This window comes from Poecilia mexicana, unplaced genomic scaffold (genome assembly GCF_051168715.1).
Source record: "Poecilia mexicana isolate PSO_F unplaced genomic scaffold, ASM5116871v1 scaffold_15, whole genome shotgun sequence".
Taxonomy (NCBI): domain Eukaryota; kingdom Metazoa; phylum Chordata; class Actinopteri; order Cyprinodontiformes; family Poeciliidae; genus Poecilia; species Poecilia mexicana.
In genome coordinates, this window is record NW_028263384.1 from 18,244,249 (window position 1) to 18,260,533 (window position 16,285).

A 16,285-nucleotide genomic window follows, 5' to 3' on the forward strand; every position below is an offset into this window, starting at 1 on the left:
ACTGGAAACAAAACCGCTTTTCATTCAGTCACATAATGTTACTTGGAAATGCTGTCTAAATTTCTACAATTTAGAACAGTCAGCTTTTGTCTCTTACCATTTAGAAGGTTATCTGTCTTTTGTAACACCAGACAAAATGAAAACATGGTAAAACATCATGTGGTTTTTGCTGCCTGTCTGAATCCATAGTTTAACACAAACGCACAAATTATACAAACAAAATCTTATTTTAGACCTCCTGAAACATCTTGTTTCTTGACCAGTTTATTTATTTATTAGCTTTTTTCTTCAAGCATGATCTTCCTTCATTGCGCCAGTCAGGCTTTTTGATTTTACGCCACAAGATGGCGACAAAATAGCAAGGCATTTTGCTGCGGGAAGCTCTTTTCAGGAATGTGACTGTATTAAACAACTGAATGCTATAACCAATAAACTTTTGTGTTTCAAACTGGCCCCGAAAATCTAAAAAACAAAATAAATAAAATAAAATAAAAATTCTGAATAATCAAATAATTGGGAGACCACTTTGACGACCGAATGACTGCTTCGTTTGTAAATGTGACTGTATTTGTTATGCCAACTAAAACATGTTGGTAATTGTGCTTCCTTTTTCGCATCAAAATAACAGAAGATAGTTGTGAAAAAAGAAAAAAGGCACAGTTCTTTTGTCTGACCTGGGAGGTCAGTTTAAGATGTTAATTTCCAGGATATTACATATCAAATGGGCGGAGAACTGAAAACGTTTCCTCTGAGCTTGGAAGCTGACAATGACAGAGTCCGTCCGACAGAGCAACATGACACATTCTGGCTATTTTATATGGATTTTCATCTCCTCATGGGGTAAGCAAAATTTCTTTCTTTATTTCTTATATTCTTTGTGTCTTTTCTTCTTTCTTTCTTTCTTTTCTCCTTTCTTTCCTTCTCTCTCTCTTTCTTTCTTCCTTTCTTTCTTCCCTTATTTTTTCTTCCTTTCTTTCTTCCTTTTTTCTTTCTTCCCTTCTTTATATTTTTCTTTCTTTCTTTTCTTCCGCTATAACTCTGTAAAATACCATCTCTGGTACTCCTAGGTATAATTGCCGGTAATGTGAAGAATTTGCCTCATGTGATAAAGTACCAAACAGCGACACTTCAGAGGCTGCAGGGCATGCCTCTTCCAAACGATGTTGCTGCTGCACACAAGGTAACAAACTTTACATCCTGCCCAACAAGTACCTTTTAAAATGTTTTAAAAATGTCCCCATCTTGCGCTAAACACACTGTTTCTTCACTTTTTGTTATTTTATGAAGAAATACCCAGATGTAGTTCAGTACTCTTTTAGTATTGCTGGGAAAAACCACACTCTGCACCTGGAGAAGAACAAGTAAGAATACTTTAAATCTCTCTAAGTCTATTCTTGCTTTCTTTTCTTTTTGTTGTTTTTTTTTCTTTTTTTTTGTTCTTCTTCTTCTTAAATCTATTACTAATCATTTATAAATTGTCACCTTTTCAGAGGTCTTGTTGGGAAAAGTTTTACTGTGACCTACAATTCTGATCAGGGTACCCAAGTTTCAACTACCTCTGACCATGAGGTATGTCCATTTCCTGCTTGCTATTTGCATTTGATTTGGTAAACTTGAATTATAGGACAAAGTTCTTATTTTGGCTTGGCTTAATAAGCAGCAGAAAATTATGCAACACTTTACAGAGAGAGAGAGAAAGAGAGAGTTTGGCCTGGCACTGAATTCTGTCACAGCTTGTCTCTGCTAAATATAAGAGAAAGCCTTTTTATCAAAGGCAGATCCTTGACTGTTCTTACAATTCTAGGCCACACTGATCTGTACATCCCAAGCCTTCTATCGCAACCATCTTTATTATCACAAAGAAATCAGATGACGTGTACATTTCTCATCATCAAAGTTCCGCATTGTGAGGAAGATGTATTTCTTTAGAAAAGGAATTGACATATTTGTACATTTCCTGTCTTACTCCAATCCTATGACTCATTTACGTGGTGCAAAATCACATTTTCTAGCACAGTTTTTTTTTTAATTCAATAATTCTTTAACATTAATAGGAACTCAATTCCTTTTTAGGACCACTGCTACTACCATGGACATGTTGTGGGAGTGGAGGACTCCTCTGCCAGCATTGGGTTGTGCTCAGGAATGAAGTAAGCAAAAATGTTGTTCTTAGATCTTAGCAGCACCAGATGTCTGCTTAAGGAGGGGCAGATTTCACTGAGCAGCTGTGGCACATTGGTCAGTGTGTCTAATTCAACGTGAAGAATGGACTCTCAAGACATCCTGCGACAAGAAAATGCTTAATTTCACATTTTTCCATATTCATTATGAAATTAATTAATTAATTAATTAATTTGTTTATACATGTATGTTTCCCCCCCATTTTTGTAAATTTTTTATGCAAATGAAGACTAAATATGGGCACACAATATCAAAAAAAAAAAAAAATCAGAGCTAAAAATATAAAACATTTTTTTTGTTTAAAAGCTTGAAAACAACAGCTTCTAATGTTTCTCTTTTGACATAAATACTTTAATAAATGTGATGAGTGGGATTCCTTCAGTTTCTGCACCTTCACTCTTATAACCTGAATTATTTGCAAACGACCGAGCTGGTCTTTTCTGAATGGAGAGAAGAAAAAGTAACAGCCTTCTATTAGCAAGATAATCAGCAGCGCCCAGCAACAGGACGGGGAGAGGCAAGTCTGCAGTACTCTGTGCTGTGTAAAGACAGAGTATTTTTTCTGGGATCTCACTAGGCCCAGGCCTATAGGAAAGTAAAAATCTAAGGGATGGCTGTCACATGGCATTATTTCAGTCATGACCAGATAGATTCGCAGCACTTCATCCTTCTTGCTCTCATCTACAGAGGGTTCATTGCTCTCCAGGACCAGATGTACCTCATTGAGCCCCTGCCTGGTGAGACGACTGGACAGCAGGACGAAGCTCACAGTGACAATGATCTACATGCCGTCTACAACTACAAACACCTGAGGAGGAAGAGGAGCTCCTGTTCCCATGGAAACACAACCACTTTCTATGACCATGGAGCTCGTCCGTCTGGACTATTCCAGCTTGGCAGTCTGGTGAGGACGTCGCACGAACACATTCACGGATTATGTGGATTTACACAGCTAATAATTCATGGTGCAGACAGCTTCAGACATTGTGCATCTTTCATACGCATAAAAAATATATATAAGTTACATCCAATAAAACACATGCAGATAAAATTATCTTAAACCAGAAAATTATCCTACATTTTACAAAGATCACAGAAATCTGACAAAATAATAAATAACTTTTGGCTTTTTCTGCATTTGCACCAAAAGTCTGTTGTTTTATTAACTATAAATCTGGAAAAAAAAAAAAAAAAGTAACTTAAGCAATTAAATACAAAAATTATTACAATTTTCATTGTTTTGTTCATGTCTTCTATGTTTTATGTCACTTAGACAAGCAGAGCCCAGACCAAAGACCATAAAGCCAAACCCAGGACTGTGGAACTGGCAGTAGTGGTGGACAACACAGAGGTTTGATTAATTTTATTCTTTGACTCAATATTACAATATTATTCTATCAGTGAAAGTACGGAAGGAGATAGTTGTTTGCAAAACGTGTTTGAATTCTTCTTCTAGTACAAGAAGTATGGTAGCACAAAAGCAGTGGAGGCCAGAGTGCTTGAAGTAGCAAACCATGTGGACAAGGTATGTTTGTTTCACTGTAGCTTGAAACAGAAAGATAACGAGTTTTTGGTCTTTTACATATATCTCTACTTTTAGTTTGGGAAAACGTGCAGGAAACTGTTCTCATATTTTATTAATTAATAACTAAAATATAACTAGAAGTAAAAGTTCTCTCACTACCATTAACTGTGAGTCCTCACACCCAAGTTGAAAACATTCACACATATCCCCTCAGCAGCGACTTTCTGTTGCTTCCGCAACTCGTTGCATTAAGTGTTCGGACACACGTTCGCATTTAGTAAAATTTGCGACTCACTGCAGATTCTACTCTGCTGTTGCAGTTGTATCGCCCCGTGGGTGTTCGGGTGATGTTGGTCGGCCTGCATGTGTGGTCGTACAAAGATGAGATCGAGGTCAGCACCAACCCCGAGGTCACTCTCGGTCGGTTTCTTGAGTGGCGCCAGCGGCACCTCCTGCCAAGGACCAAACACGACAACGCACAGTTCATCACGTAAGACGCTATGAATTTAAAACTGCAACTAAAAAGAACTGATGTTCGCGCTGTTGGAGTGTTTACCTAAATATTCCCCTCTCTCCTCGTCTTCGATCAGAGGTGTGGACTTTGAGGGCTCCACTGTCGGATTAGCTAACACTAATGCAATGTGCACCTCGAACTCTGGAGCTGTCAATGAGGTAATAAATTATAACATGCTGAAAAAAAGTTCACTTTGTAAAAATTTTGAAAATTAAGTGATCATGATTAAGAATTCTATGGTATCAGTGTTTACATACCGAAATGCATTTGTCTTCACAGGATCATAACACCAATTCAATTGGAGTGGCCTCCACCATAGCACATGAGATGGGTCACAACCTGGGTTTGTCCCACGATACAGAGAACTGTGTCTGCGGCTCCCTGTCATCAAAGAAAGGCTGCATCATGGCTGAAAGTGTTGGGTAAGCTCAAACAAGCCTCGCAAAATAATTCCTATCCCTTTAACTTTTACAAATGGGATTTTATGTGATAATCCAAGTCAACATAGTGCATTTTTTTTAAGTAAATGAAAAGTTAAGCAGGTAAAGTTAGTTTCACTTAACACCCTATATCTTCAATACTTAAGTGCGGAAATAAAGTTTTTTCTATTGATTTTTATATTTAACTTCTCTTTCCACAGCCTCGTGTATCCCAAGCAGTTCAGCAGCTGCAGTCAACAGCAGCTCAGCAGGTTCCTCGAGGAGATCAATCCTGCTTGTCTGCTTGATATTCCTTCCGCCGATCGCATCTATGGAGGCCCAGTATGTGGAAATGCCTTCTTAGAGCCTGGAGAGGAGTGCGACTGTGGCACTGTGGAGGTTTGTTCACGCTCAAAAGGTAGACGTTTGCGTATCGCTTGAAAGCACACACAGGAAGCTGATTTGGAAATTGTGTCTTGACAGGAATGCAAGAATCCCTGCTGCAACGCAACAACCTGCAAACTGAATGCAGGAGCTCAGTGCGCAGAAGGACAGTGCTGCCACAAATGCCAAGTAAGTACTACTCACTGAGCCTACTACTCGCTAGATGAGGAGTCAGACTGATGCTAATTATGTAACTGTATATCTAGACACAGAATGACTATTCCGTCTGGCAGGTTTTGTGTGAGTGGATGTATTTGACTAGTCAGTATATCACCATCTGTGTTTCTGTCCGCACTACAGCTGAAGCCGACAGGCAGCATCTGCCGCCCAAAAGCCGGAGACTGTGACCTGGCAGAATACTGCACGGGCCTTTCTGCTGCCTGTCCCACTGATGCGTTCACCCAAAACGGCCGGCCGTGCAACCGTGGAAGAGGATACTGCTACAACGGGCAGTGTCCATCTCGGCAAGATCACTGCAAGAGACTTTGGGGACCAGGTGAAATACTTCTATTAGTTTGTTTTACGAGTTCTTTCGCCCCAATATTTGAACACTTCCCTTACTTTCTGCATTTTCACGGATCTGTTTAGATGCTGAAGTCGCCGTAGACGCTTGCTTCTCTCAGTATGGAACCTGCAGAAGGACACTGTTCAATCAAAAATGTTCCAGTCGGTATGTAACTAAAAGCCACATTGAAGAAAATGTTTTATGCAATCTTCTTTTTTTAAGTTTTTGTTGTGGTTGCTTTGGGGTTTCAGAGATCAATCGTGTGGAAAGCTTTTCTGTTCTGGAGGTTGGGACTTTCCCATAACATCCAGGAAGTCCCTTTACAAAGTAGGAAACAGAATAAATTGCAATGAGGCAACCATGAACCCCGAAGACAACTACCCGTCCGATCTGGGCATGGTGCCTACTGGTACCAGGTGTGGCAACAATATGGTGAGATAATAGTTTTTAACGGTTAAAATAACCAAAATCCTTGTCATTACAAACCCACGGGACCTAATGTTTTTGTAATGTCTCTATCAGGTATGCTACAATCAAAAATGTGAAGATATCAAAAGCATCAAAGCATATGGAACAAATGACTGTTCGTCCAAATGTAACAACCATGGGGTGAGTGCCTATGTAAAACTGTCAAGGTCATAAACCAAGGTGCGGTGCCATCTGTCATTTTCCCAGGCTTTCCTTTGTAACTGGTGCATCAGTGCACAGCGCAGTGGCCACGCTTACAAACATAGTGGAAGCAAAGCCTGCAGGTCCAATCAATCGGGTTTATGTAGCGATTATTCCAGGGAAGGGGAGTGGGCACTGTATTTTGATTGCAGTGGCTGGGAGACTTAAAGTGGCACCCTACGGAGGAATTTAAAAGCAATGCATGGTAAAACTTTCTGGCAGCAGTTATATTAGACATTGCAATTTGTATTACAATTCTGACCAACATTGTCTCTCTGATGCACATGAGTGTCAGCCATTTCTTGTAAAAACTTAATATTATGGCGCCTTGGAGTTATTATGCAAGTCTGAGTTTTCTCCACAGAACCAGTCTGTGTTTACCTCCTGAGGGTTTAACTGCACTACAGCGATCTAACTGGTGTTCCTAAGACACAACCCTCAAAACTCTTTGGACCCGCATATAAATCGTCGTCCTACAATAAGATGTTGCTTGCATTTTATAAATGAAAAGATTTTCTGCTGGTGAACTTTCCTTTAAATCTACACAGTAAGAATGGCAGGGTTAAATTAACACCCACAGTGTTAATTTTAACACCAACAAAGTTTTAATTTTAACACTAACAAAGTGTTTATATGTGTCCAAGTCAGCTGGTGTTAGAGTAACACTTTTGAAAGTGTTACAAGTTTAACACCCAAATTCGCGTTAAATTAACACCAGACATTGTTAACATTCAACAATGCTAGGTGTCATATCAACATTACAACAGTGTTGGTGTTAAAATGTAGTGTTAAAAGTAACACAACTGTAGTGTTAATTGCAAAACATAATGTGGTGCTAAAAAGGTAAATGATTGACACCCTATGGTGTCAATATCAAAGTGAAAAAATATTCAAAATAAGACATAATTAAGAGTTTAACTTTTATTAAACCCATTTCTGTGTTACAGACCTTCAACGCACAGCTCATACAAGACAGCAGCACGGCACAATAATACAATAATATCAGATCAGAGACACAAATAATAGCAAACATCATCCAAAATCTCTACTCAAATGATCATCAAAATACTTTAATGACTTTAGCAGCGACAAGGAATACCTTATCATCCCTGATTATGAAATGAGTTGAACATTTTTTTTTGTGCTGAGCCTTACAAATATAACATGTTGGCATATTCCAAGTGTCAGTTCTCACTCTGATTTCCTTGACTCTGGGGCTCTCCTTTGTTGTTAAGATTCAGATCTGCCTGTGTGTCTTTCCACAAAGCTCAGCCATGTTTCTTGGAAAGTTGATCTTTGTTGTAAAAATGTAAAGCTATGCATGTTAAAAATGCTTTTTGGCTCCTGCCTAAAGTCCTGTGAGAGCATAGTTACGCTGCTAACTGTGGGATCTCTGATAGGTATGCAACCATGAGAGTAAATGTCACTGCGATCCAGGCTGGGCTCCGCCTTTCTGTGCTGTACAGCAGTCAGAGCTGACTGAAGGTATTGTTATTATGCTTTTCTATCCCATGTGAATCTGCCTCTTTAAATGCTTGACCTTTTTAGGACTCTTATTTTGCACATGACTGTTTCTTACATGATTTAATATTCATAGACTCTACAACAGTCTGTCCTCATGAGCAAAAACAAACGGTGAATTAATTCAATTTCCCCCATTAGTCCACACAAATGACATTACTTTGAATTTTTGTCTCCAGGAGAGATGATGTATGTTGTTTCTAGGACGTCATCATAACCGGTTGTGTATTGGTGTGTGTGTGTGTGTGTGTGTGTGTGTGTGTGTGTGTGTGTGTGTGTGTGTGTGTGTGTGTGTGTGTGTGTGTGTGTCTAGAGTCAGGCCTGGCTATTGTCATTGTGTCAGTGATCGTTGGCTTAATTCTCCTGCTGGTCATTCTTATTGGGAGTCTGACGTGCTTCCTCAGAAAAAGGACACCGACAAAAAGGTGAGACAGAAGTTTACCTCTTTAAGTTAGCTTTTCTTAACACTTATGTCTTTGATTTGATCTCATTTGTGTTTTCTTTATAGGTTTCTTCCAGTGACCTCTGGACAATCCAACCCAGTTTTTCAGTCAAGCACCAGGAGAGGCAGCTCTCGCCTCGGGTCCACTCACATCAGCCAGCCTACGTTTGTGGAGTCGTCTGTTTCTCAGCCCTGTAAACCTCTGTTCTCCGCTGCTGTCAAACCACAGACTGGAGCTCTGAAGCCCTGCAGGGCAGCTCCAGCGGTAAGCCCAAAGCCTCAACACCCAGCTGCAGTTACACCCCGAGACTGCATATGTTTTGACTTACATCGACTATGATACATCACACTGAATATTACCATTAGTGGTTATGGGTACAAATTTAAGGCTGCCAACTGAGGCCAAAGGGAAAACATAATAATGGTTTTACTTCTTTTTCTTCTGTTTCTTCAATTTTCAGCCTCCAGAGAAGGAACCAGTTGCATCTCATTTATCCAAGGTTCACCAGGTAATCTGAGTTTCTCTTTTTTCCCTTTTGTCTTTTGTCGATTATAGTCATGGGCAAGGTTTCTGCATGTCATTCCTGCTGTTTAAAGCATGTGAGCATGTTGCAGAAGCTAAAATAACAGCATCATGTTCCATTCTTTTTAAAGTAACTCTGATTTTAAAAAGTTGGAAAATTATGAGAAACCTAGATAAATAACCCAAGTAATTCGCCAGCTTTATTTAAATACCTTAAAAACTGTAATGCCATGATTGTTGTGATGTACAACAAATTATATTTTCTGCCCCTTTGGTGTTGCAAGAGTTAAATAAATGTTTCTTTTATAGGTTGCAAGGACATTCATGCAGCCACCAAATGTTTCAAAGCTGCCAATTTATTCCGAGGTGAATCAACACAATAGCATTTCAAAGTACTAATTGCCAAATAAAACTGATTGCCCACAAAAAGTGAGTGTGACAATAGTTTCAGTTTCCTGAGGTTGTCTTTTGTTGTTGACAGAATAAGCCCCTGCCACCTTCTAGACCACTACCCCCACTTGCATCAAAACCAGTAAGTGACGCAAGTACTCTTATTTACATTCATGAATTGCATTGTTCTTGTATTTTGTTTTAATAATTAACATTCTGCCGCTAAGAACATGAAGCCAAAACCTCCGATGCCTCAGCTGAAGCCGAAGCCCTCTCCAGTCCAGTCTGCCCTGCCACATTCTCAGCTGGTATGTAGTCACAAAGCAGACAGAGTGAATAAGACTTTCCAACCTCTGACATAGCTGCTATTGCCATCCAGACATCCCTAAATGTTATAAAAGGCATGCACGTTTATACAGAGATCTGTGGCTCTTGGCATTGCCCCAGCATAGCAGAGTAATGAATAAGCAGCGGCTCACTGTCGGAGTCGTCTCGGGTCTTAATAACTGGGACTGCTGCTCTGTGAATTAAACAGGAGGACATGTTTGGATAAAGAAGACTGAAGGCCGCTTATCTAAACTGAGTGTGTTAACTGTTTATTCGTGTTTTTTTTTTGTTTTGTTTTTTTTCAGCTTGGTAGGAGAGCTCCCTTAATGCCCCCCAGCAGGCCGAGATGACAGTGGGAATAATTCACACTGTTGTAAATACTGACATTCTCTGGCAGAGACGCTGAGGGACCAATAAGATCCTCCTTGGAGACGTTCATCTGTTTTACATGTCGGGGAAAAAGACCCACAGGGAGACGTGCGTAATGAAACCAGGAATGTTACAGTCTCCCCGTGGATGACCTGTTATCTGCGTCCTGCTCATGCCAGTCTTCAGCTGGTGTACCTGAAGCAATGTTTGACAAAACTTAGCTTAAGTGCTTAACGGATGACAAATGGCACTGCTGCTATGATGATGACTGATTTAGTGTTATAGGGAAATTATTCACTGTGTTGGGTTTTCTCCAGCTTTTGTAAGTCGCCTGCACTATCAATGTTTGTTTACACATACCTTGGATGAGACTAAGCATCGTTGCACATATTCTGTTTTCAGACGCTGGGATAAGATGTTAATCTGCATAGTTAGAGAACAAAAAAATCAAAATCAAAATACTGTTGCAACAATCTCTGGAGATAATGAGGGATGTTATAAGATAAAAAAAAACATGTATGTACAGGGAAATGATCAGATTCCTCATGTTTCATGTACTTGACTGCATTTCTGGTACATGATCTAAACTGAGAGGAAATGTTACAAAGAATGTAAACACTCTCTGGCGTACTAAATTGGTAGTTAGTTCTAATTTGGTTCTGGTACTTTTATACTTTATTTAAATAATAATATGAATCACAGAGACACGCTGGCTGACGAGAACAATAAAAATTGTCAAAACTCCTCTGGCAGATTTTACATCAAGCAGAAGTTTACAACATTTTGTGTTTCATTTTTATGTATCTTTTTTTCTTCTTTTTCCTTTTTTTATGTTTTATATTTTTAAGGAATTGTTTGATTTGCCCCACTGTTAACCAATTTATTGGTCATTTATGTAATTTGTTTGTACTTTTGATTCTGTTTGTGGGCTTTTGTGGTTGTTTTTATTTTTCAAATGGTCACTTTTATGTCTATTTATGTTTTTATTACTGAGAGTGGTGTGTGGCTGCCCAATGAATGCTGTTAAGTGTTTTTTTTTTCTTTTTTGTGCATTACTTTAAATTGTTTTTCCCTTTTGCTTTATTTTTATTTGTTGTGTTTTATGATCTTCTTTTGACATTCCATCCTGGTATTTGCGTCTATCGTGTGGGTTTTATATTACAGCATGAGTAGTAGAGGAGTTATAACTCCACAAGCTGCTCTGTATTGTGCCATTCAGCACTATCATTGGCACTTTATTCATTGTATAGCTTTTCGTTATAATTTAAGTTTCTTTTTTTTTTTTAATCAAAATTAAAAGATATATTCTTGCGTCATGATTGTAATTCTTAAATATATTTCGCAATTGTCTGCAACCACGGTGATGGAAAGATTGTGCCTTCATTTGTATTCCGTCTAAATAAATCACGCAAACTATTTATACCTTTGTGTTTTCATTCAGAAGCCATTTTATTGGTTCAACAGTGGTTACCTAGCAACCTCTGAAACAAACACGTTAGCGGAGAGCTAACTTGCTAATTGTTTTACGCTCAGAGATTCGCATTGTTTTGGTAATGGCTCATATGCTTAGCAATGAGGAAGAGCGAGATACCCTTGAATGGATAGATAAAATACCTTTCTCCAGGCCCAAAAAACACATCAACAGGGATTTCAGTGATGGAGGTAGATCTTGTCTTGTGTCTGTAAATGCTTGCCGATTGTTTACTCAGTTTGTCAATGTCAGTTTGTGTTTTTATTTACTCGGGTACTATGTGTATCTCTACATGCTGGACCCTCCTGCAGTGATGGTTGCGGAGATTGTCAAGTATTATTTCCCAAAGATTATTGACATTCACAACTATATTACTTCCTGCAAAAAGCAACAGAAACTCAGCAACTGGAGCCTTCTCAACAAGTAAGACAATCTGCAGCTTTGTATTTTATTACATCTGATTCCTGGGAATTATTGGAACCTGCCATAGCAATGCATTCATATTGGTGCACTCATATTTAATTTATTTATCAGTTAAGATCCTGTTTACTTTTTTCGATCATTAACTACTTCTACTACCTTCAACTAATTGTGCTGACTCATATCAAAACGTTCTGCTTTTTCTGGACATTATTGCTATGTGGTTTTTTTTGTTTCTTTTTTTTTTGCTAAACTTCACTATTTTACTTTTTTAAATATTTATGCTTTTGTGCAAATTTCAGCCCCTTTGAAATACATTGAAATTCTACAAAATTCCACACACAACTTACTACTTCTAGCTACTTCAACCTTGAAACTCCATTCATTTTTTAAAGAAGTCACAGGACTTTAAACTACATTCAAATGTCTCGGCTATCTGAATATGAAGCCGGAATTTAATTGATCATCGATTAAACTGCTCTGATCAAATCCAAAACATGAAGCATGAATATAAAATTGTAAATATGTTTTATAAGAGCTGATAGAAATGTCTTCAAAAGTGAAAAGAAAAAAAAAGTTTTACCTATTTTTACAAATCATAAAAAAGACAGAGCTTGGTTTTCAGTCAGTGGACTGGTTTTCTATGCAATGCAAATACTAAACTAAATCCTTTGTCTGGGCCTTTTCATCAAGTCATCAGAAAACACTGACATACACCCACTCACCCACATCCTGGTAACTGGAGTTACACACAGCCAAGTACAAATTTATGAGCCCCTACTGTAAACATAGCTGTCCCTGTGGGCTCATTAGTAAATTGCATGCCGTTTGCTTTTGACTTTTTTTTTTTTTTTTTTTTTTTGTAGTAGAAACATATGTTTCTCTGTATGGTCAGGAGGGTGTTTTCCAAGCTGGACTTTTATATCACAGAGGAAATGGTGGAGAAGATTGTTTCCAGCACTCCTGGGACGATACTGCCAGTGCTGTTTTTCCTGAAGAAGAAGTTAGACAAGAAACTGTTGCAAACAACCAACAGTAGACCAGTTTGTATTTGCACATAAAAACTTTAAGTCACATTTTGTTCAAAACTTTAATGTGGGAGCGAATATAAATTTCTGTGGTCTATTTTATTTATTTTTTATTTTTATCTCCTTCCTACGTAGGATTACGTTGGCAGCGGGAGCCAGGAGAAACCGTTTTCAGGTACTATGTTAAAGCTTCTATACCATCATTAATGTGGTTTTCATGGGAGCGAATCATCACAAGACGTTGATGAAGAAAAATTACCAAACTATCATAAGGTTGATGACAAAAATGCAATTGCACAAGCTAAAGTGCTGATTTCAAGCAAAGTGTGATGACTCTGCTGACTTCCTGAATGCCATAAATGCAGGATTTAAAATGTTAACGGGGTATGTTGTGGAAAATGTTAGCTGACAATGCCCAAAATTTTTCTATTTCAGTCTTTTTGGTCTGAAAAGTGTAATTTTAGACTTTCTAGTGTGGTGCTGTACTCGGCTTAGCTCAAAGTTTATTTATGGAGCTCTTGTAAAAACAATGGATGTTGACTAAACGGCTGAACAAGTCAATAAAAGCAAATAATCATTACCCTGCTTGTAATGATCGTTACAAGCAGTGTTTACTCTTCACAAATGATGTGGCTAAATGAAAAAGAAATTACTTTTAAAAATATATAAAAGTAAAGAATAATATCACTTAGAGTCCAACTCAGGCTTAAAAATTCGTTTTACAGGTTTTAAACTAACAAGACATTTTTTAAAATATAAATATTCAGAATAATATCTGCTCCTTATGAACATCAGCAACGTCTACTTCACTCTATGTAAAGTAAATATGTATTGTATGTATTCAGGCTCTAGAGATGTAAAAGCATGGGATACTCTCTCCAGATCTTTGAGAGAGCGATAACCTTTGACCTTTGGGTCTGAGTTGGTAAAAGCTTGACATAATGACAGAGGCCACTTGCTTATAAAATTTAAAACCCCTGTCAAAAGTCACGCTAGCAATTTTGACATCTGAGAAGAGAAAATGATAAAAGGTCCCTGAGAGAGAACGTAGCTGGACCTGAACAAATATAAAAAAATGTTGCTTTTACTTTGACTGCTTTTACTTCTCAGTATTTGTTTTGGACATTGTCAGAATAAATTGCTAAAATTGATAGAATGTTATTTTTATTAACTCAAGTGGAAATAAAATATGTAAAAAAAAAAAAAAAAAAAAAAAGAGCATATTAAGACCCACTGGGTCATAAAAAGGAGAACTCCCAGTATAAGAAATAAACACACTATTGATTTTTAGTGTCTTTATTTTACATGACAATAAAACCAACACAGCTACAACCAAGCTTGGCTGTAGTTTTCTACTGTAGCTTACATTTAATTTAATATACTGATAAAGCAAACAGCTCCTCGTCACTGGTTATCACATATCACCTTGTGAAATAAAGTAAGAAAAAGTTTTGCAACAAAAAACATTTCCTTAAAAAATTATGGAAAGAGAAGGGAAACATGATTTAAAAATAATAGATATATTTAAAAAAAATCAAGATTAAGAAAAATATATATTTTAAGAGACTTTTTTTATGTTGAGCTGACAAATCAGTACAATCCGTTTTTCTGTGTTTTCAACTTCCATCACTGCTGTTTCTAGCACTGTCATGATTTTTAAATCTATTGTCTTGCCTGTCCTGAAATCACTGGTCGTCCTGACAGCGCCCCCCCATATAGCAGCTGCCTCCTTGGAAGACATCAGACCAAAGTCTGATTAGAAAACGCCACAGCACGAGGGTGTGAATTGGGGATATGTGTCTCTTCTGTTTCCTATACTTCGTTTGCCCCAGTAAGCTCACTCTGTGAAGCTGACCTCAGACCACTGCCCCCTCCCTTTTGTACGCTCTCGCTTTCCTCTTTCATCTGCACCCATCCTCTATCAGCAAGGAGGCGTGGGGCGTGGGGGGGTGTCGGGTCTCCTTATCAGCTCCCAACATCCAGATGGTCTTTATCAAGTAGTGAGAGCTCAGCACTGTTGACTGACAGACAGATTTTCTCTTATCTGACATTGTCTCAGTTTCCTTTTGTACTCCTCATTTATTTGCTAACCTCTTTACTTTCAGATACTATGCTGACCAGATTTGTTAAATTGAATCTCTGAAGATTTTTCTGCTTTTGTTGTGTGTTTATTTTTTGTTAGATGTAGAAATTCAACAGGCCGAAGCAAGAATTGTGGCTCAGCTGGCAGAGATGAAGAGTACAGAGGCAACAGTGTATGGGAAAACTGTTACTTTGAATTGAACCTAAAAGTTTTTTTTTTTGTTTTGTTTTGGGGTTTTTTTAAATCAGTTGCTCTACTTGTGACGACAATGAGAATAAACCAACATTTGATTTGTTCACTTTTTAAATCACAAAGGAACCCGCAACCAGTGACATTTTTCACAGAGATGAACCTTTCAGCAATCCGGCAAGTCATGCTGGAAAAAGAACTTCAGGTGCAGGAACTTCAGGAAATTGTGAAGGTACACTCATGCAAGCTCACTTCAATTCAAGCTGCTGACTGGTGAAACATCTGCAAAAACATCCATCTTCCTTTATGAAGCTCTGTGTGAGGGGAAGCTTGCTCATGTTGCTGTCCAAGTGTGTGGATGTGTATGTATGTGTGTGTGTGTGTGATGTGTCACACCCTGTGTCAGCAGCAGTCCGTGAGTCACCACTGGCTCAGCGGATATAAATCTTTTTTTTTTTCTTTTGCCACATCTGTTTAAAAAGGAAAAAAAAAAAAAGCAGAATGATGACCTACATTTCCAACTTCTCCTTCTAGTTCATGCCTCTTTAGATAAACTACCTCCAGACTGACATTGCCCTCTCTCTCTCTCTCTCTCTCTCTCTCTGTGTCTGTTTTCTTGTACTTAGATCCTCCAGCTGAAAGTGAGCAAGTTGGAGGAGCTGGTTCATTTGAAGGACAAGCGCATTGAACATCTGACATGTTTTCCAGAGACGTACATTACTAAACTACAGCTGCCCGATTAAAAAGCAACTCGCATTCACACGCGGATCTGGCATTTTGCTGTCTTCTTTTCTTGTTGAAGAAGAAAGCAAGAAAACTTTGGAGTTCAGTCATTACAGTTGTGTTTTTTCTGGAATATATACTTATAATCCTGAAGATGAATGAGTATCAATATGTTGATTATGTTAAAAGGTATTTGTTTTAAGATGTAATTAATAAAGAACAACTACATATAAGTCCTTCCTTTGATTCTATATTATGAACTCGTTTGGCTCTAAATTATGATAAATATTTTTTTGAAAATATACAAGTTAGTAGATATATGGAAAGATTAATTGACCTGTTATAAATGTCTTTATTTTCATTTACATTTCATTTTCATTTATTTATATTTCTTGATTTTACATTCAGTAATTTATTTCAATGTAATTTCACCCCGGATGTGTGAGCAAGCGGATCTTGAACCTTCGACAGGAAAGCACCCTTAGGCAAACTAGTTTTAGCTGCAGGTTTGTATGAATCACTTTCTAATTAAACTGTCATTT

At 38.0% G+C, this 16,285-nt stretch overlaps 2 protein-coding genes across 2 annotated transcripts; both read left to right on the top strand.

Moving 5' to 3' along the window:
• The first annotated feature begins 43 nt into the window (after nt 1–43).
• Nucleotides 44–11,249, top strand: adam8a (ADAM metallopeptidase domain 8a). The gene is made up of 25 exons (XM_014982555.2): nt 44–840; nt 1,068–1,180; nt 1,288–1,361; nt 1,491–1,569; nt 2,074–2,150; nt 2,869–3,085; nt 3,455–3,532; nt 3,638–3,706; nt 4,027–4,196; nt 4,297–4,378; nt 4,500–4,642; nt 4,861–5,038; nt 5,123–5,212; nt 5,384–5,579; nt 5,672–5,753; nt 5,840–6,020; nt 6,111–6,197; nt 7,658–7,742; nt 8,092–8,203; nt 8,287–8,485; nt 8,682–8,729; nt 9,053–9,109; nt 9,225–9,275; nt 9,361–9,441; nt 9,766–11,249. The coding sequence occupies exons 1-25, from the start codon at nt 768–770 to the stop codon at nt 9,808–9,810; spliced, it is 2,667 nt and encodes an 888-aa protein (XP_014838041.2). The 5' UTR covers nt 44–767; the 3' UTR covers nt 9,811–11,249.
• A 107-nt stretch (nt 11,250–11,356) lies between these two features.
• spef1 (sperm flagellar and cilia associated 1) lies at nt 11,357–15,976 on the top strand. Its single transcript, XM_088012876.1, has 6 exons — nt 11,357–11,723; nt 12,616–12,763; nt 12,884–12,923; nt 14,931–15,003; nt 15,147–15,252; nt 15,647–15,976. Exons 1-6 carry the CDS (start codon nt 11,383–11,385, stop codon nt 15,761–15,763), a joined length of 825 nt encoding a protein of 274 aa, XP_087869002.1. The 5' UTR covers nt 11,357–11,382; the 3' UTR covers nt 15,764–15,976.
• Nucleotides 15,977–16,285: the final 309 nt, after the last annotated feature.

Bases quoted from the DNA above. Each gene is read 5' to 3' on its own strand.
- adam8a (XM_014982555.2), top strand. From the start codon at position 768: ATGACAGAGTCCGTCCGACAGAGCAACATGACACATTCTGGCTATTTT. The intron at 3,086-3,454 runs GTGAGGACGTCG...TATGTCACTTAG, and splicing joins TATTCCAGCTTGGCAGTCTG to ACAAGCAGAGCCCAGACCAA. The intron at 9,442-9,765 runs GTATGTAGTCAC...GTTTTTTTTCAG, and splicing joins CCCTGCCACATTCTCAGCTG to CTTGGTAGGAGAGCTCCCTT.
- spef1 (XM_088012876.1), top strand. From the start codon at position 11,383: ATGGCTCATATGCTTAGCAATGAGGAAGAGCGAGATACCCTTGAATGG. The intron at 11,724-12,615 runs GTAAGACAATCT...CTGTATGGTCAG, and splicing joins AACTGGAGCCTTCTCAACAA to GAGGGTGTTTTCCAAGCTGG. The intron at 12,764-12,883 runs GTTTGTATTTGC...CTTCCTACGTAG, and splicing joins AAACAACCAACAGTAGACCA to GATTACGTTGGCAGCGGGAG.